Source organism: Rhea americana, unplaced genomic scaffold (assembly GCF_003343005.1).
Source record: "Rhea americana isolate MKP2758 unplaced genomic scaffold, rheAme1 scaffold_2, whole genome shotgun sequence".
Classification (NCBI taxonomy): domain Eukaryota; kingdom Metazoa; phylum Chordata; class Aves; order Rheiformes; family Rheidae; genus Rhea; species Rhea americana.
In genome coordinates, this window is record NW_028186149.1 from 1,239,200 (window position 1) to 1,262,531 (window position 23,332).

At 37.6% G+C, this 23,332-nt stretch overlaps 1 protein-coding gene across 2 annotated transcripts in view; it reads right to left on the reverse strand.

The window, feature by feature from the left end:
• TLN2 (talin 2) overlaps positions 1-23,332 on the reverse strand; it is a 215,958-nt gene that overhangs the window by 106,394 nt on the left and 86,232 nt on the right. For both annotated transcript variants that reach the window (XM_085303277.1, XM_085303278.1), the window contains exons 3-9: positions 14,448-14,618; positions 11,438-11,535; positions 10,557-10,686; positions 8,972-9,124; positions 7,969-8,111; positions 6,399-6,526; positions 841-904 (exon numbers count right to left, since the gene is read on the reverse strand). In XM_085303277.1, the coding sequence (XP_085159403.1) occupies positions 841-904; positions 6,399-6,526; positions 7,969-8,111; positions 8,972-9,124; positions 10,557-10,686; positions 11,438-11,535; positions 14,448-14,583 (852 nt within the window). In that variant the 5' untranslated portion in view covers positions 14,584-14,618. The remainder of the gene's footprint in view (positions 1-840; positions 905-6,398; positions 6,527-7,968; positions 8,112-8,971; positions 9,125-10,556; positions 10,687-11,437; positions 11,536-14,447; positions 14,619-23,332) is intronic.

A 23,332-nucleotide genomic window follows, 5' to 3' on the forward strand; every position in this document is an offset into this window, starting at 1 on the left:
AAAATAATTTTTGCTGCAACTCCAACATTATTACCACCAACAACTGAAGGTATACAGGGAAATGTTAGACAACTTTATGTCCAATCAAGTGTGACAAGCTCCAGGTAGAACAGACTATGAGATATAAAATTCCCAGACAGAGAGCGTAAGAGTCAAAAGAAATTACGTGAGCTATTCTTGCTGTTCAACTTGTCTCCCAAATAGAGATCACAGGTCACTGGTATGTTCTTCCAGAAACTGTATGACTTGATTTCAGCTGCTGACCTCAAAATTTTCCAGATTCAATTATACTGCCAAGTTTTGCCTCAGTCAGCACAGACATCTAGCACATCTACACTTCTCAAATGCTAAGACCATTCCCAACACTATTGCTATGTTTCATGCTCAACTGTTTCAGTGTTTTACAATGCAGCGCTTCCTAGGCACATCACTAAATTCAAGTACTACAGAACTCTGTATTACTTGAAGCTCATGCTTGAATAATAAATGCATGAAGGGCTGTGTGGAAGAAATCAAATTGGTTTTTCTAAATATGCTTCTATTTTAGTAGAAATGCACATTCTTATATTACAATGTAACAGAACATGGTCTTAAGAACATTGAATATCTACTCTCTCCCCTTCAAAGTAAACTGAACAATCATCAGTGAAGAAAAAAGGATCAAGATAATAAATCTGGTATAGAGAAGAGAAAAGAGAAGAAAAAGCTAACATTTTTTGCACCTGATTTTCTGATTATTAGGTCAGTCAAGTACACATACAAAGTATACTCTGTGAAAGAGCACTCATGTTTTTCTTACAAAGCAAAGAAAACTGTTCTAAGTTATTCAGTCTCAATTACCTGAAATATTCTCTTTTCAGCCCCTCTTTGTTTGGTATATTCTTTAGGCAGGAACTCTTTTAGGCTAGGAAAAAAAAATTTAGTTAATAGTGCTTTCCTGAGAAAGGATGCTTTCTGCACTCCTTTATCAGTACTAAGGCCTCCATGCTTCCTAAAACAGGTATAAAATAACTATACAGTGAAACGAAACAGACTGTCTGGCTAGCTAACTAGGGTAAGGTCAAGAGCAAAACTGGCATAATTAGGAGAAATATTTTGGCTACATCCTCAAGTAGTATCTCTTCATGTTTTGAAAAGTCATCAAAAGTAAATAAGAGCTGGGACACTTTCCATTGTTAAACCATATGATGTATTTCAGCACTCCTAGGGTTTGCATCCATTTCCAAATACACTTATTGTAGTCGGGGGAAGAAGGAGTAATCAAAACTTGAGCCAGTTCTGTGTCCAAGTTCAGACACTGCTATTACTTTCCAGTAGCGCTTTGATTTACTGATGTGTGGGGCAGACAGTTCTTCCTCTCAGTCTTCCAAAAAATGTTAGTACAATTATACTTACTGAAAAACTGCAAAGCCAATAAGTGGACATTTAATATCAGTTGGTATCTCAAAAACAAAGTAATAAATAACCAGTCTTCATTTTTGCAGCACTCAGATACTGAAGTCTCAGAACATGGAATAAACTAAGTCTGTTCAGCCTCCACGATAGATTTGAGTCAGAAAGCATCTTTTAATGCCCCACAATATCATCCAGCTGTACCTCCTTGCTGTGTAATAAAACAAACAGCTTATCTCAGCCAAACATCACCTCAACTTCAAGACATACCAACATCACGTTTACCAAATGACAGTTCTTTTCTGAATGGTGTCTTCCCATCTGCAATGCTCGAGTCTGATGAAGAGATACCATATATTCTGCGGTATATATTTAGTATGAAGAGAATTGTTGTTTACACAAAGGTTGGGATTCTCACTCTTGAGTTCAACATAAAACAAGCAGAACTCCCCAGCTCAAATAACTGCCTTCTACTTATCTCCCTCTTTGGAGTATTGGGAAAAACAGCAAAAGAAATGACCAAAAAAAATCTCCTTCTCATTTTGATTTATTCTGTACACAAGTACATTATTAACACACAGAGCTTAAGCTTTCCGCTACTGTGGAAAGCTAGACAGAGTTTTGAGAAGTATTTCTACTGTGGATTTTTAAACAAGAAACAAACAAAACAAAACAGGCTGACTTTCTGCCTTTAAGGAAGTCTGGCATGGCAGACAACAGACAAAATAATTCAAAGTGTAAGTCAGGATTTTGTGCTTTCTTCAAAAATACTTCCAGTCATGAGATCATTCCCTCTGTTCATTCCATAAAATTCTAACAATATAAATAAAAGCATGAGCAAGAGATCTTCTTAATAGTTCTTCCAATGCCCAAGCAGTTATGGCTTACTAATCAGTAATGAAATGAAATGGCTTACTAATCAGTAATGAAATCTCTTCTCAGGACTTACTTATACAGATTGAAGTATGGAGGGAAGAGGATGGGAAGCCGAATTAATTTTGTAAACAAGGATTGAATACACCTTATTATCCTAAAAGTTGGTGCTTTTATTCACAATTTTGTAGTTTAGTTCAGTTAAATCCTGTTTAGTTAAATTCAGTTCCAAGGCTAATGAAAAACAAACTGAGTTAAACCCAGTTTAATCCTGGAAAATACTTATGCAGAAGAGTAATACAGTTTAATCAACACTTCTAATTCTCATCTTTTATTAACAGGAGTTAATTTTCTTAGTTATTCTTAYGTAGAAAAGCTACTAGAATTATTACTTCCAGTGTATCTACTTATTAACCAAAACACACTTCCTTAAATCCAGACTGTTGAACAAATCTTATTTGGAGCAAGAAAATGTAAGAAAACAGAGTGTCTCTTCGTCCACTAAGCACGAGCCCATACTTGCTCTTGCAAATACGACTGGCAGTTAGAACTAATGCTTTTCCCTTATAAGACCCTCCACTTATCAGCCAATAAGAAATAGTAGTCACCTGCACTGAAAGGGTGAAGTACTAGTTGTAAACAGACTCCAAGGTTATTTTAATGCTACCCATAAGCAAGACATCTTCACCTATTTTGCAACAAATAGTTTTACTTTGTTAACAGCTTGTTCAAAGGAGGTGGCAAAACCATCCAGAATATATTATTCATTTAGCATTCTTAATTTCTTTAATTATTCAATATTACACTGAACAAYGAACTTATTTCAAAAATATCTAACAGCAAACAGTGCTTATGATCCAATACGAGTTTGCTCCTTCAGTTCTTCAAACCATTTTACTTATATTAGTGGCACTATTTTTACTGCTTTTTATTAGCATAAAGGTATATCCAGTGTTCCATGGACAAAGCGTAAGATGGGAGTTTCTGTAAGAAGCTGGATAAAAGAAGTGAGCTAACTGATTACTGAGTGTCCTCAGGAAATAAAAAAACAACAGTCAGTAATTTTAGCCAGTCCTTTCTTATCCACATATACACAGTAAGATTTCTTTAATAGATATTTTTTCAAATTTCAATTTCCCCTGCAGATGCAATCCAAAAATGTAAGCGCTCCTTCATGCTCTTCCTCATAGAGCTATTTGAAATTCGATAGCCTAGGAATGTTCACAATACACTTTGGCATAAGCTTTAAGGAATTTCCAACAGCCAATATCAGTGTTAACAAGATGCATGCAATAATCCTCAATCCTGTGCCAAGAATCATTTATCAATGACAAAAAATAAAGATAAAAAAATTTGTCCATAAAAACATACTGCAGTCATGGCAAACTAAACTAAGCTGTTTTAAAATAGTGCTAAAAAGAAAACAGCCCTAATTTGGTACATGCTGTTTTCTGTATAAGCAGATGGAATATCCTTCAGGGAATCTGCAGTGTATTGAGGTTCCAGTGGTGAGTGAATAGATATTTCCCAACTGTATTTCAAATACAGCTATAGCATACAGTTTACATTAAATATAACTACTTTAATGCTTGAACAGAAGCAATATTCTTCCAAAGAATAAGAAATAGGTGAAATCTGTTCAAAAAATAACTCATTTTTTTCACAAAGGAAAAAACCCTATGAAATGTCTTCTGAAGAGGAGAGAGTCATTTTCAGAAAAATCAGCATTCCTCTATACAACCTATATACTGTTCACAACCAGTCAGGAGATCTTGGCTTGTTTAGGCTCACAACACAAAAGCATGAAGTTTCACCAAAGGCTAGCAGGACAGCTAAGTACAGCCAAAAGTATACCAAGCTAAATTAAGCATGCAAGCTTAAAATCAGGTGTTGCCAGTTTACCTAAAAATCAAAAAAATCTGTAATCTTATGAAATGAATCATATGCCAGAACAGTGAGAGACGAGACTTGATGGCCTAACAAGACTCAATCTTAATACAGTAAATACCTTTTTCAATGAAAATAAAACAGTAAGTACAGAGAATGTCCTGCGCTTTTTGCCGACAATGCAAGACAAGACAAATGCCCTGCACACAATTACAAGGTTTTAAAATCTGAAACTCCAATTTTATGCCATTTCCACTGGAAAATACTCTCTTCTGACATGAAATTCAGTTATTTATACATTTTATTTCTACTAGCATACAAAGATACTGCACTTTATGTGTAACATTTTATTCTGTGATGGACTTAAGTCTATCTAGCACTGTATACAAGGAAGAGGAATCATCCACCAAGCAGTTCCTGTCCAATGTAAAATAAAGCTGCTACATGGGACCTAAAAGTGGAAGGGGGTCCATAGGCAGCAAAGACCAAGGTGAAAACCTATAAAAAAAATTAAAGTAACTGAACCCTGCAAAGCTGTTTAAGAAAACTGGTAATTGAGGGGAGGGGGGGAGGGAGAGATTATTGCTTTAAAAATCAAAAGCAGCTATTATGGAAAACAACTAACTCCAGAAATCATAACTGTGACACAGCATTAGCTTGTCATGAGGTAATAGTCTGACAGTTTGCTGCAGGAATACTTGGGTGGGTTGTTGGAGGGAGAAGGGAAGAATAAATATTTAATGGATAAATCCCAGAGAAATATTCTTGTGTAACCAGACACAGCCCAAAGAAATGAGGACCAGGAGTGCACTGAGCCTACTACGCTGGCTCTCTGTGATTCGGAAGAGGTACCAGTAGCTCTATCAGGAGAGGCTCATAAGCCAATCTGTAGGAAGGATAGATGGCACAAAGTAAAGCTGATTACTCAAATCAGAACTGAAGCAAGTTTGTGCACATGATTTATTTACATAACTGGGCATAACGTAACAGCTGCTTCAGGGAACTCTTTCAATAACGAAGTGTTTTGAACAACCAAGCTTGTAGCATGGCACACTCCAAAGCAAGTCATCTTTTTAAAATGATTCCCTGAGATACAGTAAACCATAGACTCTGGTTCACCAAGGTAAGTAGCTGAGAGTCAGCACTTAGCACTCATCATGGATTTGTTTAATAGAACAAAAACCAGATAYGCACCCACTGTTTTGCACACCCTTACTCAGGCTTCTATGAGCCTTACACAAAATCAATGCTTGACTTACTGCTCATTAAATAGCTTCAACTTCTTTCATTCTCTTTCTCAAACTCCTGCCTTCTGTTTGTTTTACCTTAGGTAAACTAGTATGAATAGTCAAAACTGCAAGAAAGGGGGGGGGGGGTATCCAAATTTTAGCAAAACTCAACTTGCTCTGCAGAGAACATAAAAGTAAGTACGACAATAAAGGTAAAAGAATGGGTCACCTGTAGGCAGATCCCGTCTGAGTTTAAAACGAAGAGCACAGTTCTAGACCTCCATTTATACAATGTCATGAAAGGGTGAATCTGTATAATTAATACCACTCTAACAAAAAGTCTGGAAAACTTAACCTCTGTGCACAGCAATATAAACATCATTTGAATAACGTAACATCTTTACATTCACTTGCTTTCCTGGCAAATCAAGCATCTGTCATACATACTGGTGCATGTTTACTTCACAGACAGCAGTACTAAATGCAGGCAAAGTAGACAAAAAGTAAAGAACAAAATCCCATTTCTTCTAACTCAGTAACTGAGGCATAACAAACTTTTTCACTACACTCTCAAGTCTAAACCAAGATGACCAACATGCGGCTACTAAGCTGCACCTAGCTTTTGAGTAGTTCAGGGCAATTCCGATGGAAGAACTCGCATGACAGAATGTGGCTGCACTGAAGAAGTGGAGGCTACTGTACAACCTCAGCCTTGCGCTGTGGCAGAGGAGAGAGAGGGCTGGCATGGCCATCACTGTTGTAAAGGACTCCAGCTGCACACCTAACTAGCATCACTGGAGCAGACAGTCCCATCTGCTGCCTATAAACCACTGCGAAAGGTTCCCTCAGCAGCTGGAATTGCTGATTTATGCAAACAAGGCTCCTGCCACAGAGAAACTGCTGCAGAAAACACAGATCTAGCTACCTCAGCTTTAAGTACTGAACTGTATCTAGCCTGAGTTACACTGGGTTACACTGAACTGATGCCCAAATTTAGAACTTAACAGAAGTGTTTACTCTAAGAATCCAGGTTTGTGTTTGTGTTCTACATGAGGTCCAAACTGGATCTGTGCTTGAAAGCCTCCAAACTCACAGGCCTTCTCAAAGGAGACAGGATGGGAGCCGTTTAGAATGTCATCGCGAGCCTGTAAGAGGTAAGCAAAGACATGTCAGTGACAATTGTTGCATTCGAAATTTCTTGAAAGCTTGAACATATGCCAATAATCAAGCAACACAACTTCCTGTCTGAATATCTTGGTTACTCCACTGTGGATATGCTAATGCCCAAAAACAAATGGCCAGATTCTTTTCTGGTCAGTTCTACACACATAATGAAACCCTGATAGTGGTAACTTTCATCACCTAAGGACCCAATATACATTTCCTTTATTATGTGTATATGTAATACACAACATGTATAACCATACATATACATATACTTACATACACACAACACTAGTAGGTACTTAACTACATAACTGTTAGGTAGAACAGAAATACTATTATAGAAATAGCAAAAAGAGAAGGCAAGAAACATTCTTCCTTTTTAAATTTACTACTCATAGAAAATGACAGATTTCATAGTTCTAGAAACAGAAGTCTCATCTATCCATATAGCAAACAGTGGAATGGCAATATGAATACATACGGCCATAATAGTAACCCGAAGAAAACACATAAGGGCAAGAAAATGACTCAGTGTGATCCAATCCTCTAAAATACCTGAAAATTCAGTGAAGTCATAAAAACAAGGCTATCTTTATCATTCACCTTGGAGTTTTAAAAAATAATTTAGAGTAATTCTATCTGAAGCATCTCGAAATACAACAACTGAAGATCCTATTGGCTCTTTCAATTAACAGCACCCCTCCTCCCTTTATTTTTTAACCCTTAACACAAAGTTCAAAAGCCTACTGTTTTCAGATTGCACTGGAGCCCACTGCATGGAGCCTACTATTGAAGAGTCTTCTGCTGAAATACTCCCAACTTGGCTAGAGTATGGCATCTTCAGTAGCTTGGTGAACCTGTCTAGGAGGGCTCTTACTTTGTCCCATGATATGGTCCAGTTTGAACAGGATGCCTGCCTGCCTTGTGCTATCTGGGTTGAATACTGGAAAGCAGGTGAGGAAGAGGCTCTCTCACTGATCATGCAGAAAGAGAAAAGAGACCAACAGCAGAAAGCTGCCTGCAAGACTAAATTGATATTCAATGTTACAGAGAAAGTATCACCTACAGAAAACAATCATGAAAACTACCATCCCAGATTCCTAAAACTCTTATCCAAAGACAAGATGCCTTCATGATTTTTAAGGAAGTCAGGACAAGGACACAACAGTCAGTGGATTTTTATCTAAGTCTGCATTATTGTGTTTAAAGTACTCAAATACAAAGTTTTCTAAAGCCTCTGTATTTCCAGATGTTCTTGGAGGGATAACAAAATCATAGCACAGTCAGAACTGCAAGTCTAGAAGACAAAGTATTTCAGCAATGGAGGAGTCAGCTAGTCAAGCATTGTTTTTTTTCTAACAAACCTACACAAGTTTCCTCAGATAAGGCAGAACAGATACCACTGGTCCACATACTATACCTGAACATAAAGCAAGTTCAGCTGAACAGGATCTCTTGAATCTACATTTTGGTCTGAATAAAAGAATTTTCTCCTCAACAGTAGTGTTTCATTTTCATCAACTCCTTGCTCTCTAAACGTTCGGCTGTGATCTAGCCAGTTTACTGTAACAGAACCACAGACACAGGCATTGTTAAATATGTAGTGTTGCCAGTGCTAATATCTGTTGGGAAGATCATTGGCATTTCCACTGCTGCTTTCACTTATGTTTCTTGTCCAGTGTTGAGCATTGCTACAAATCAGAATTTAAGAAGGAAAAGCAACGCTGACAAGCAAGAATTTACTACAGCATAATACACCATGAATGTTGAAGGAACAGTTATAGTAACATTTAATTCAAATTTTGAAAGTTGCGTTGTAAAACAACCTAAAAGTTCAGAAACATCTTCCTCCTAAAACTGCCAATTGTTCTGTTCACAGTTTGATATTTGAATACATTTTAAAACCTCCTTCTCCTAGTAACAGTTAACCTTAGTGCCCTAACATAAAATGCAAATCAAAGATCTGATGACTTTATATATAAAACAAATCAAATACTGTCTTAGTTCTTTGGCAAACTCTATTTACCTCTAAAATGTATACTTTCAAAGACAAAACTACCTTTTGATGACTTTCAGAATTAGGTGGAAATAAGAAGGCATCAACCGTTTAATGAAAGGGAAAACAGGATCAGTATGGAAATGAGCTTCCCTTCCCATTTATAAACCCCTCCCCCACCAAAAAAGAAACACAAAAAAACATTTCAAAAGATATGCCAACTTTCACAGCTATAAGTAACAAATGATCCACTTAAATACACCTTAAAAAAGTGTAGAAAATGAAATTACAAATAAATGGGTGTAAAATACAGGAAGGAATCAACCAAGAGATACTAAAGAACCAAAAAATGTACTCCCATGTGTTTTCTTACATAATTCTTTGGAAAAATGTTTGTCCAAGAATTATCCTGGAATATACTACTTACAATCATCATCTGTATGAAGCTTTGCCTTCAATTTTTCCATTTTTCTTTCATCACGCAACAATGTCCTATCTTTTTTAAGAGTTCCTGTGTTCTCTTCTTTCTTCTCTTCAATGCTTTCCTGGATTAAAGAATATTCTTCATAATTTGTTATTCCTGCAAGTATAAATAAATCCAAAGTTTATAACATTGAAAGTTCAATGCATTTTAGGATGGATGAAATATTCTTTTCTATAGCACTAATGCTTAATTGCAAGTATTGAATAAAGATATTCCAGATGACAAACACTATGGGGAAGAGGATTGCAAAAACAATCTACAACTTCTGCATTCATGATCTATTGTCCAGTGTTTGACATAATCCTTCCAAAAATACCATTACTTCATTGTATTTTACATTTGTCACTTTCAGAAAGATACTCACTTCTTGCTATCTTCCAAGAGAAGTTGCATGATTAAGACCACAATGCATTTTAAATTAGCAGTAAATTCCAGGATGCAAACATGCCAAGCTACAATTGCTTCTTAGGAACAATTGCTTCCTAGGAAGGTAATTTCAGTTTGCTCAGTACGTGTAGAAGAAATGTGGCAGAGCACACCGAAGAATGAAAACATGCAAAGTATCTCCTTCTTTAGCACTTTAAAACTGTCAACCCTTTCTATGAATTTTACATGAAACCATCTTGAAAGTCAGTTCAAAGCCTTTAGCCTGTGTGCAAGTTGCTCTCATTTCTTTGTTCTGCTTGCTCGTTCTACTGTTTTGTTAAGCGTGATCATGTTATACAGGAAAGCAAATGAAATGCTTGCCTACATGCCCACATTCATGAAAATTAGTCAAATTAATTTTTGAAGTAAATTAGTTACAGCACATTAGAACCCTGCATAGGAACACTCACACAGAATTAAAATAGACCAATTTCAATTTAGCTTAATTCACTTCCCAAATAATTAATCTAAATTAAATTAAGGCCACTTGAATTCTAAATGAGAATAAAGCAAGAGTTTAAGCTAATTTAAACTAATCCATGCTGAATGCATGTTTATCATTAAATTTGTATTAGTTTTCCAAAATGTCTCTAGATAAATAGAAAAATGGACCTTAACTAATGCGACACATTTTAGACCAGCTGCTCTGGGTGGCTTCCATATTTAGTTTCACAAAGAATACAGTGCTGTGGTCAAACCTATAAATCATAACTACATGAAATATTACATTTAGGTATATTTTCAAGTTTAATCAGTTCTATCTTTTCTAACTGCAATTAAGTTTAGTGCTAATTCTCTACCACACAGCAGGAAAGTATATGTAAAATTAGCAAATACTGAAAAAGTTAGCACTTTGTGGTCAGATAACTTTCTGTCTTCATCTGCTGTGCATCTAAGTGGTTTAGGATGTAGCTAAACTTTCTACTGACTTTTATAAGAAAAGCTGGACAATGTCTTTTTAAAAAAGTTCTTGGTATGTGTTAATTGTTAAATTGAATTTTAAAAATGCATGTTTTTTTTTTTTTAATCCAATACACATTCAGGATGTAAATATGATAGAAAAGCCCCGAATTCTTATATATGTAGGGTCTCCAAGTCTCACCTATCCTGCTGCAAATGGTAACCAGCAATTCACCAACTGTTTTAGAATCATCCACCATGACTGTTTTCACTGAACCATCCAACATCCGTATTTTCTGAGGTCTCTGTTTCTTTTTGTACTCCAGTATATCCTAGGGAGTAAACAATACTGTTTTTAAATGCTTTTGAAAGTCACCACAAAACAATCCACCAGTGCAGAGGCCTGAAGCACAGTTTCTCTTCAGTTTTGTTCACTCTCCATCTCCTCCCCCCAATGGAAAAAGTTGTTCTGTTTTGTTTTTTTTTTTGTTGTTTTTTTATAGTATAGGCCAATTTATTAAAGTAAAAAAACTCAAAAGTGACTACCTGTAGTTCCTTCAGACTCCTGAGGAATGACAATGTCATTTTTCATACTGTTGTCTTGGCCAACAAGACTGAAACAGGGCAGGGTAAGTCACAGCATTTATGCTGCAGAAAATGATTTAGCATCTGAAGAGGATACCTAGACTGCAATGATAGCTTTGATCTGAGATTCTTAAATGCACAGTGTTAAGACTCAGCTGTGGCATGTTCCAGCCACATTCAAACCCACTCTATGCCTCAACAACCACCTGCGACAGGGAAAGAATAATACCCATCCAAGAAGAAAAAGCTGAACCGCTTCTTGGTACTACTCAGAAGCACAGCTTTGGCTATAAATGACACACAGGGAATACAACATAATCTCATGACTTTGTTCTTCTTAGGTTATTTTATGTAGAATCGATGCTGCCAAATCTGGTATGTACAGAGCAACAAATGCTTCTGCACTCCTCCTCCAACTCCAGCTAAGTATTCTTTTTTCTATTTGGGAAACAAGTTTTCTAAAAATCAGTTGACGAAAGAAACAAATTTGCACCCTACCCCATTTCTCAGCATGTAATAATCCAGTGTTCTTCCAGCCTCCAACCATATCCCTTTTCGAGGATCTTCATCTGACAAGAACAATCCATAGTCAGAGGCTGCGGAACAAAAGAGAAAATGGAATTTCATGGAAGAAAGAGAAGAAAATAGAAAGAAATCCCATCTAATAAAACCAGCATGGTCTCTACACTTCAAGGTTAAGCCTTCATTACATTTTCCTTCCATTCTTAAACTTAGGTAGAAATACATTCTCTGTGTTTCATGAAATACTTAGATTAGCAGCAGAAAACAGGGTAGATCAGGCTTTACAGAAAATTTAAACAAAGATTTCACTAAGCAAGAACATACCATAAATACTGTAATCTATATTATTTAATTAACTCTTCTCAGTAAGACCTTTTATTATGTGCACAGATTCTGCTTTGTAACTGACTAGCCAAAAATACAAAGTGAATTTAATGGTAACCTTTTTGAACACAGTTAAAACATACTACTCCATGCAGTAGTTCTACTTTAAAATACAACACTTGGGAGGCGGGGAGGAAAGGCTTAAGCCTTTTTTCTTTCTTTCTTTCTTTCTTTTTTTTTTTTTTTTCACAGATTTGCATTTATGCAAAACTTATGAGTCTTCTTTGGCAGATGCATCAAGTTTAGGTATTTTCTAAAAATACAGAGAAAAAAACCCCTTAAAAATTCAGTGTCCATAAAAATCATCTCAGGAAACATCTGCACCTATTGCAGGCTAAACACATGCGAATTTTCTTCCATAATAAGTAGTAAAAGGTAAAACTCTCATTGCCACAGAAGAGCAAACTCAGATTTTAAAGACTATACTCCAGGTATAAAAATCATAGGTGTCAAATTAAGGCCTACCAAAGCATTCTTCATGACAAGCATTTGTGTGAAGAATTTATACATGACAGATTCTCATACAAACTTACTACCACGAAGAGTAAAAGCCAAGCCTGCTGAGACTGCAGCTCTACCAAAGTTTAAGCTAATGCCTTTTTTCAACACAAGCTGGCCAGCCGTGTGCAAATAGCATTACAACTGCTCAGTGCATGGACATTACCTTGCCCACTTTCAGGCACACGTCCAGACTCCCTGCAATCAGTGTCAAGTAAAAAGAGTTGCTACAATTTTTGTGCCACTTTCATTTTTAAAAGTCATGTACAGCAACAATTTATATCTAAAAAGGTTTTACATTAAATGCATGTTAGAACTCATGAATGTGTGTTTTTGTGTGTGTGTACTGTGTATTTATAAAAACATATAAAAGATTTTATGTCAGGTGAAAAAAAAGTGTAAATGGCTTAAAAATATAGAATTCTGAAGGAAGAATCCTTCCAGAAACAACTGAATATAAAGCACAACAAAAATTTTCCTGTAGATCTTAATTTTAAAAAATTCCAGTGGAAATTCAAGTCACCCAAACATAGATGCATAAATTGAGTAAAGAAAACGAATGAAATCATTTTATACTTTGAGCTTATAAATAGTTTGTGAACTTTACACACAAAGCACCATACACAGAGTACAGAATTACCAAAGAAGCATAGGCTGCTTTAATTCTCACTTCTGGGGAATGCACTCTCGTAATGAAAGACTAGAGCTAGCTGTGCAGGTCGCACATTAACAGCATGGCCATCTTTATGCCAGTGTGCAAGCTTGCCTGAGAAGTGAATTTGTAAGCTTAATAGCCATGCTACAGGACAACTGCATTTTCTGTGATGCAGGACCTAGCTTGATCCACCTATACTGTGCCAGTATGAATTTTCTGAACTAAAAGGCAAACAAACGTATGTTAACAACCATAAAGTAGAAGGGAAAAGAATACATCTTTTTTTCTATTCAGCCAATTTCAGGGAGTTTTGTTCAAAAGACACAATTGTATTGCAATCATATAAAGAAACAAAAAATACTATCATATGAGCTACACAAAGTTCCTTAAGCTTTCCTTTGAGGTTCATGACATTGAGGGATATTTAGTACTCAGCTTCCCTGAATTCAACAGCTCTTCAAAATAACTGGTAAAGATGTATAACTTTCACCTAAAAACTTGAAGCTCTGTAACTAGACTTCCTCTAGACTCTTACAAAGGAGAATCACTATGAAATAGTATCATGCATGTCTAACATTTTTCTATCAGTTCAGACAAGGTTTTTAGAAACAGCTCTAAAGTTGGTGGACTTTGCATAAAAAGCAATAAAGTCTCTGCTCTAAGGATTACATTCTAATGGCATTATACACAGTACAGCACCAAAGGATTCAGAAGAATCTGAATTCATTCACTATTTCAACCAAGATCGGACCAAAGCTTTTGTCTGAGTGAGTAAATATTTTACAGGACCTTTTCATTTAATTCACTCAATAGGCACAAAGATAGTTTAATATAATTGCATTTTGAATATGGTACAATCAGCATGGCAATTTTTAATTTATAYGGCCCAATTAAAACATTTTCTTTTGTGTGTTTTAGAGACGTCCAGCCATTCTTTTGTAATCTGATCATCCCTTCCTTTACTGTGGTACAGAGTAAGCCTGTCTAGATCTTCCTGGAAAGCACTGCCACAAACACTGCTGCAAAAAACATGGCACCAGAAAAAAAATATTTCTTCAGACAAAAACTCTGCTTGCCATTGAAATGAAGGAGCGTTAAACAAATATGTATGTGTGTGTTTGATGGGGTGGGGTGGAAATTGCCTTTCAGGCAAACAGTTTATGCAAAAAGGCAGCATTTCACAAAAGTTCTTTTTCTAGAAAAACTCTGCCTTACCAAAGAAAAAGAAAGAATGTACTTAACTATCTTCAGTCTCTTACAAATACGTTTGCACTGTACATGTCACTCTAGAGGATTTTGATTTATATTAAAAATATTAAAAAGTAAAATTGTCCCAAACTGTCCAATAAATAGACAAACAAAACAACAGTGCTAAAGAACTCAGGTCTCTCTGTCTTCTTATTTTAAATTCAGCCAGTAATTAACCTGAAGGCAAATTCAGGAACTCACCTTGCCCCGTCTGAGCTTCTGGCACTCGTTCACGAATAACTCTGCAGGCATCATACACTGCAGTGGATGGTTCAAATTGCATCGTCTTCACTACATTGCACTGGCGGACACAGATCTTCAAGGAAAGGGCCACCATGCTGTCAAATCACTTACAAGCTCCTACTAAAGTATCTGAAAAGGCAGAAATAGCATTCTCTCTCTGAATTTTGCATTTAATGATTTAATACACATCTTTCAAGAGTGTAAAGAGTTCAGGCGAAATGTTTACAAATGCAGTTCTGCACGAAGTCACACTATCATCAAGCTAGAAACTATCCAAACCAGTTATTTTTCTTGGCATATTGGAAGTCCATTGCTAGAAAAAGGCACATATGCATTCTTGAAAATTAACATTTTCCCTGAAGTATAGGAAAATGCTACATGAGGAAAACAATACACTTACTGGGTATACAGCCAAGAGCGAGTCATTCACTGCTGACAGAAAAGCAACCACAATTTCCATTAATTTTTCACTCTTCAATATCAAACATCTAATAACAAATTCAAATTGCAAGTCAAACTTTCAGTAAATATGCAAGACTGAATTCAGAAATGTTAATATTTCTTCCTCCTTTMCAATGCCAGATACATTAAAAGAAAAGGGCAGGGAGGAGAAAGGGATAGATTGCTTTCCAAGGAAAGAGACAGCATATTTTTCACACTGGGAAGTTAACTGGTCTCCCAGCAATGAAAATGGCTTTTTTCCCACCACACCTTCTGTTAGAAAATTTAGATTAGCTGGTAGCTACAAACAACTTAGAATAATTACTTTAACAGAAGTAGAATTTTCTTAATACAAAACTCTTTTCTAAAGAGTGTACAAAATGCAATACTATGTGGGGGTTTTTCCAAGTCTCCACATATATTCCTAGATTTTTTTACCCTGTTGTGCAGCTGTCCAAAGGTTTAACTTCAAGCTATTGTTCATTTCTGTTCTAGCTCAGAAACTTCACCAAATTTGACAGCTCTCGTCTACAGAGCAGGAAGCTCCAGATGCTTTTTGTTTTGCTTCACTTTGTGGATGGTCTGGGTTTCATCTCCTGAGTCTTCCCTTGCCGCTGTGACACTCCAAACCACTCCTCCAACCCTGTACTGTACATCCCTGGACTTTCTTTCCACTCTGATCTCCAACAACTCTCCACAACTTCTGCTAAAATCTTCTCTACAGAAATTCATTATACATATTTTAGATGGGAAAACTTAGAAGATGCCAAGGATTCTCATTAATGATGATAATTTGAGTAGAATATAATTCTACTAATTGTAAGCACAAATTCAAATACAAATTGCACATCTTTTTACAGTGCAGATACTCAGTATCATTTGGCAAAATCACTGTAAAGAATAGTAAGAAATCATCACTTACATTCAATAAATGGTAAACAACATCAAAAACCAAAAAACCTACCACACAGCAAAGCACAGAGTTCAGTGATCAAACACTTCTCCAAGGCAGAAATGATAGAAATCATTTTCCCTACCAATGAAGTTTAGAAGTAGCTCTGGCTCCAAGATGTCACTCTCCGCCAAGCGGAGAGTTTCAAGACAGCCTATTTAGCTGCCTCCCAGCAATCAAATCATCCTACCTAATATTTTGCCACACTTCCAAGACCTCTCTCTACCAGTATGAAACCCTAGAGATGTTGACAGTGACAGATTACAAACACACTATTTGACTAAAGCAAGACAAAGATTGTATCTGGAAAACAGGGGAAATGAGAATATATACAAGAAATATCAATGCACATAACTCACAGCTTTCCAAATCTTTCAACACCTATTAAAAATGTGTATTTTGAATGAATCATTGTAGCTGGAGGTCAAGTAAATACATCAAGAACTTGCTCTACTACCACATACCATTTTTTAAAATAAGATGTTCATATTACAGCTGCACAAAATAAATGCAATGGAAGAATAAAGCTCATTGCAGTATTTCCAGAGATTCACCATAACCAGTTTCAGTTTGGTACTTCATCATCTACACATAAGCAAAATCTTTATCATTATGAAAGCAAAACATCTCAAAAAACCACAGTGTTAGGAAGAAGAGTGTGTTCACATGTATACGCATATGTGCACTGTTAAAAATCCAAAACATTTGGTGCACTAAAGAGCAGAGAAAAGCCAGGTCAGCTTTGAAAGCAGACTGGCCAGTTGGCTCAGAGAGCAGCCCTGGCCACCTGGGGGAGCTGGCTGCCAGTCAGAGGTGCGAGAAGGCAAGCCACCAGCCCTCCCCAGACACCTTGGCCAAGGTGCTGGGGCAGGGCCAACACACTGCAACCCTCTGGTCTCTCCCTCTTTGCTATTGCCTTCTCTTAAGAAGTGATATAAAGTGACACCAGGAAACAGGTAAGTTCAAGAGAAAGGTTCCGTTTCCTCCTGTTCACTTGTTATCACACCTGAAGGTGAGACTGGCAGGCCACTCACAGCACACTGCAGGGTTGATTTGATTACGCTGCCCATTAAAAAGGTAAAAAGAATACTGACCTTCTCCTGGAAGCCCAGGTGTTCCCAAAACAAGCAGCTGTCTAACTTTCAGCATGAATAACTTTGGACAAAAGGAAACAGCCATTCACGACACAAAGTGAGCACATTCAACAGCTGTCAAAAAAAAAAAAAAAAAAAAAACGAACCCCCGAAACAACACCAAAAAACAAACCAACGCACCCCCTTGAATAGAGTGCGGAAAGAAACGTCTCTCCCTCTAAACTTTAGCGTACGAAGGGGCAACACAAACGACAGTCTTTACATTGACGTAGTTAAATGCCCATATTACAGTCGCACAGGCATACGGCAGCACTTTCCAACAGATCTAACTAGCCTTTTTCTTTTGAGTTAAAAATAGGACCCATTTGAGACATTATTCTGTCTAATGAAGCAACCAACTTTTCTTGGTAAGGAATACCAGACAAATGACTGAATAGTCATAAATTAGCACATATCATGAAAATTTCACACCATACAAATCCTTCATTAGCAGTGATGCCAAGAGTATGTCTCATGTAGGTTACAGTCATGCAATATTATTCATTTCTTAAGAGATGAATCTTTTAATATCACTTTATTAAAAAAAAATACTAAGTGAAACACCACAGTTATGACATGGAAACAAATATACTTGAATGCAAATAGAAAACTTGCATAATTTTAATTACTCTTTTCATTTGGAACACTCAAAATGGATTTTTTTTAAACAGGGCACACTAACTTGTGTCAAGAAACATCCAAATTCAGCCCAGTAATCTCCCTTGAGAAACTGAGGAAAAGGTACAGAGAGAGAGCAAAGATGAAGACTGACCAAACTTTAACAGAAAAAGTAAAGACTTATCGACTAAAATAATATTGTGATAACATCCTTGTGATTTTGCAGTCTGAAGTGCATCTTTTACTAGGTTAACATAAACGGAACAAAAAACAGATTTGTGACACACATGGTCTAACCATGTAAGAACAAAACAGAACAAGTCAGAATTTGAAAGCAGTTTAGTCAGCGAAGTCTTATGCCACATACTATTAAAGACAWACCAAACATCCCAAAATTTAGACTAAAAAAGTTCCTTCAGAACAATAAATTCTGCAGTTTCAGCACTTGTTAAGATTTTTACTTTGTGATCATGCACCAGAGGAACCATAAAAACCTGTGCAGGAAGGAACCTCAGGAGCCCAGCTGAGCCCCTTGCCCTGTGAAATTATGTATCCCTGGGCTATCCCTGGCAGATACTTGTCTAACTCATATGTACAAAGCTCCAAGGAAATGGAGTCCACAATATCCACAAGAAAATTGTTCCATTTCTTTTTACTGTTCCTGTACTTTGATTTTTTCTCCTTCAAATTTCCAACTCAGGTTTTCCATGCTGCAAATGAGTCATTTCTTTTCTCCCCTCCTTGTCAATGGACATGGAGGATTGATTCCCCGTATCCTTTAACGCAAAATTTCACAGGTTGGGATTGTGTTACTGTGTCCTCCCATTGCCCCATTTCTTTTTAGGATCAATAACAATTCCTTTAAAAAGGATCTGAATCTTTTAGTGTTCTGGTCTCCTTCAAACTCAGCACTCTTGTTTTCAAAGATGCCAAAGCATGTTTTATTCCAAAAACAGCAGAAAAGAGCCTATGTGAAACCAGCTTCCTGCAACACTCTGTTCTCAAGCTCCAGAGAAAAAGTTTTCACCTGTCCCCTCCAGAAAACTCTCAGCCTCCAAGTCTCCCCACCTGCCACTCACTATTAACTGGAATAAGCAGGCTCCACCTCCTGGGTAACAGTCAAAATAGGATAGCAGTTTTCTCTTGAAAGACTTAAGAGCTTGGTTAAGAAAAAGGGCTGAGACCACAGGGGGAAAAACAGGGAGTCTTCCACTTTGTCTTGTACACTTTGATTTTGATTTCTTTCTGAAGGTATTGGACACTTCTTTTTTCCCCTCTCCACTATCACTCAGCTTCTGAAACAGCTGAACAAATATGAAAGGGTCCCTGGAAATTAAAAGAACACTGGAAGGATTGTTTTGCCTGGTTTTAAGTCTAAGAGTAAAAAGTAGGTGATTTCTAAATAAGTATGATCGATGTGTGCTTGCAAGGCTAGAAACTGAAGCAATAAATTATGGATCAGACAGGTCTGGGAGAACTACCAGCAGCTCCACGATTTTTTTGTTTGTTTTTAATCCTACAACCATCAGTGAGGACACCAGTGCTTAGAGGGTTGTTCAGCACAGGTATGTATCTGGAGTGGGTACATCAAGGCCTCCAGCCAGAGTGCTAGTACCCCCACTATGGAAAACCCCAAACCAGGGCTATAGCCTGTGCTAGAAGCCAGATGAGCAGGCCTCTGTGTGCCCACAGGGCACCGTGGATACACCATGGCAGCAAGCAAAAAATTTCAAACATAAAACAAACAACTCTGCTGAAAATTAAGACGTGAGGATAAAACAATATTAAGATTCTTTCTAGTAAAGTAACTTTAGGCTGTGGGCTGGCATGCCGCTCTGGCTGCAGTTCAGCAAGTTGTAACCACTACAGCAGCCAGCTGCTCTCCAGCTCCACAGGCCAAGAGCCCCTCTTCTAGCTGCCAACATCTGTTTGCACAATCGTTTTCCACACCAATTTAGACACATTTTTGCGTTGGCCATTGCACTTCAGAGAATCTTTCTTTTTTTTTCCTCCTAATTTTGGCAGTAGTGGGTGATGGAGTGATTACAATTAAGCTGGAAGAGCCAAAACAATGGTAAAGCCCAGCAAAGGAACAGGAGATCAAGTGACAGGTGGTAAGGGATAGTCACTGCCCCAGCTGGATCACCTGTGGACACAAACACCCTGCTTCTGATCTATGTAACTGCACAGCTTAAAGCTTGCAGCAGGCATCTGCACTTCCATTTGCAGTCTTGCTTCAACATTCAGCTGAAATTACTGAATCCTTCCCGAAAGCCTCCTGCATAGGCATGTCTTCCTAACAAGTGTTAGAGCGAGGATGCTGCTGCTGTTAAATTACAGAAGAATGCTTCTTCGTTAAAAAAAGTTTTCTGAAACTCCCTAGGAAAAAATATTTACAAAACTGAATAGCTACTCATCTCTTCAAAAGCAGGTACTTTCAGTGAAACAGTTTGAACTAGTATTTTTCAGCTGAATATATAAATATTTACAGATCTCAGCATTCCATTTCCCCTGAAATGAAAGTAGTTTTTAAAATGCTTATCAAAGTAGTAAATCAATAGAAAAGTAATAAGCCAGAAAACAAAGGTAACTATGGAAGGCAAGTTACACGATAACAAATCAAACAAATAAGAGCTGACATATATTCATTAACTCTCCTTCCAAAAAAATACTAAAGCAACAGGAAGTGAGCCAATGTCCAACTATACCTATCCTTTAGTTGCACCGAGAATTCAGTTAAAATTGCTTTTCTTCCTGGTATCAGTCCAGAAGACCTACCTAAAACTACCCAGTAACCAACAGAACCCCCAGTCCAGATTAACATACCCACTCTCATCCTAATACCTTTCTTCATTCACGTGTCCCAGTGATAACTTCCACACACTCTGGGCTACCACAGTAAGAAATGAATAGCCTTTGAATGGATTTGCTCTCCACTTTTTCTGCTTCTGTAAAACTTGCCTGTTTCCTGCTGAGGTGACAGTCAGTAGGAACTGTAACTTTTAGATGAGCATCCAAGAGGGATTAACGGTCCTTTGCTCTCTTCAGCAAACTGCAGGAGACACAGCGTTCTGCACCACACATAACACAGCTACATTAGTTAAGTATTCAAACTGAGGAAACACTATCCCACTACAGTTCTGCTACAACTAGATGCTGTACAAAATCACTAAATAAAAACAAAGACAGAAAATAGCATTTAGAATTTTAATTAAGTTGGCGCAAATTAACCTCATACAGTTCAGTAATGCCAGTGACAACACAATTAAGGAGTGCCTAATGTCGGTATGTAAAAATGCTCCAAGCTTTTTCACCCAGAGAAAATATTTCTAGAGCAAAGAAAACCCACATATCCAGATTTGCCTTGGCAAATCCAGTTTACTCCAGTTACTCCAGAAGTCAAGGTCAGCCTGCTCTACTTCAGCACTTCAGAGTGGCTTGTTTGGACTTTGCCCAGATTGTTTGCTTCGCAATGAGAGGTCCCAATGGGCCACACCACAGTTTTCCGTTCTGGTGGGGAACTCCTCAGTCTTTCTCACTGAGGGAAGGCTTTCTAGTAAAACAAACAGCACCACTGGGGATCTGAAAATCCTCAGCAGTTGGTGAGCTTGCCTGCTGCCCCAACAAATGTCTAAGACTGAAGACAAGCCAGGCCGTTCTCTAAATAAATCCTTAAAAAAGCCGTCCATAATAATAGGCAAAATTGAAATGTCTGCTGCTTGCAAGTTCTCTGATCTCAGAAGCATTGAGATGGATGACACCTGTACTGATCAAGTTCAGGCTCTCCCTAGTTGGAAAACTTCTATGTTTTTTGGCAGACTCACTAAGTGAATGCAGAGTCAGTGAGGAATCAAAGTCTACGCTAACTTGCAAGTTTACAGGTCACATAGACACTGTGGGTGAGAGTTTTAGGTAATACACAGAAAGTGTATCTGCTAGCTACAGACTGATTCACGTTGTCCTGTTCAGATTAACTGGCATGATAAAATGACAAACGCAACAGCCCAACTCTGCTGGACTGGGTTGGGGACACTGATGTAACAACTACTCCATCAGCTGCTGTACAGAGAGATGCAGTTAAGCAAGGGGAAGTATGGATATCCCAAGGAGCATCTTGCAGGGACTCTCAAGAGACACCTAGCCCAGAGCAAAAGGCTGTGGCTCTGACGACTGAGACCAGGAGAATTCGCACAACAATTCAAACCAGGAACAAATATTATCAAGCTAAAAGCATACAACAAGACATCAAAAGAATACTTTATTAGATGTACAAAAAGGGATTTAGAGGGGAGACCATTTACCAAAACACTGACCTTCCCAGTAATCTGCACACCCACCAGGCATTATTTGTACCCTTCCTGTGCCAACATTTGGGGTATCGATCCCTTGTGGGGCAGTGACATTGTCCATGTCTTTCGAACTGCAAGGCTAAACAAGAAAAATTCAATAGTTTTATCATCTCTGCTTAATGCTATGAGAATACGAACACTGCTTTGCCTTTTATTTCACCCCCTTGCAAATAAAGTGTTTTAATGGATGAATTTGGATAGTACACCACCCAAAATAACTGAAATAATTGCACTTCTACGGTAGGCAAACGTGGAACAGCTAACACTGACACTGTCAAATATGGACTGCATCCACCCTGTTAAAGCAGAGTTGCAACTGCCACTCTTACGGTAAAATGTGAAGCTCTGCTATGATTTAGCAGAGGTTTGTCTCCCTGGCGATATTTCTTAACTGGTTTATTTAGGCTTGAGCAAACTGCAATCTAGGTCATGAGACTTCACAGTCTAGAAGTCTGCATATGTAGATATGCTGGTATGGTCAAAACTAAGTATTTTTATACTGGATTAAATTTATAACGAGATCCAGTGGGTCAAAAGTTTTGTATTTTCAGTACTCCCACCATTTCAACTCTGGCACAGGGCACAAGCAAAAACAGGATGCATGATGTTTTCTGCTGTYTGTGACAATTGAAATGTTGCAAACAGAAGTAGACATTCAAAAATTTCCTTACTGATCCACCGGACAGCAAGAATTCCTTAAAAAAAGGTATACAAGAATATATGCCTTGTTGTACTATTAGCTACATTTTGTACTGCCAAAATTATGAATTCAAATGGAAGTGTCATCCTCCAAAGCCAAGGATGACAGGACCGCAGTGCAGGCATTTGAGCAGATGCTTGTTCAGACATAATAAATATCTTTATTATCAAGTTAACAATGACAATTGAACTAGTTTGTTATATTGCTGAGAGTAGTAACATTTATCATCTTACATGATTACCCTGTCAAATGTCACACCGTTTCCTTCCAAGGAAACCTGTCTTCTCTTTAGTAGTCTAAAACTGCCCACTTGTAGCTCATCAGAAGCAAGATGCACTCAATCAAATGTGCCTAACAGATGCTATTAGCATGTTTAGAACAGTAGGCTTCTCCACCAGATCATTGTACAGAATTTGATCGGTCACTTCTGGTTTCTACACCTGAAATACATGTTTGCAAGGACTGCATCATGTGCATCCCTGATTCACAACACACTAAAGCTGCCATCACTAGTTGGCTGCTTTGCCATTCCACTGAGAAGAGGTGCTTCTGCAAGAACTTCTATCACTGATGCCCCAAAAATTATACTTATGAACACTGCACTAGGAGTTATGCTGACAGTAAGCTTAGGAGGGAGCAGTAGTATGCAC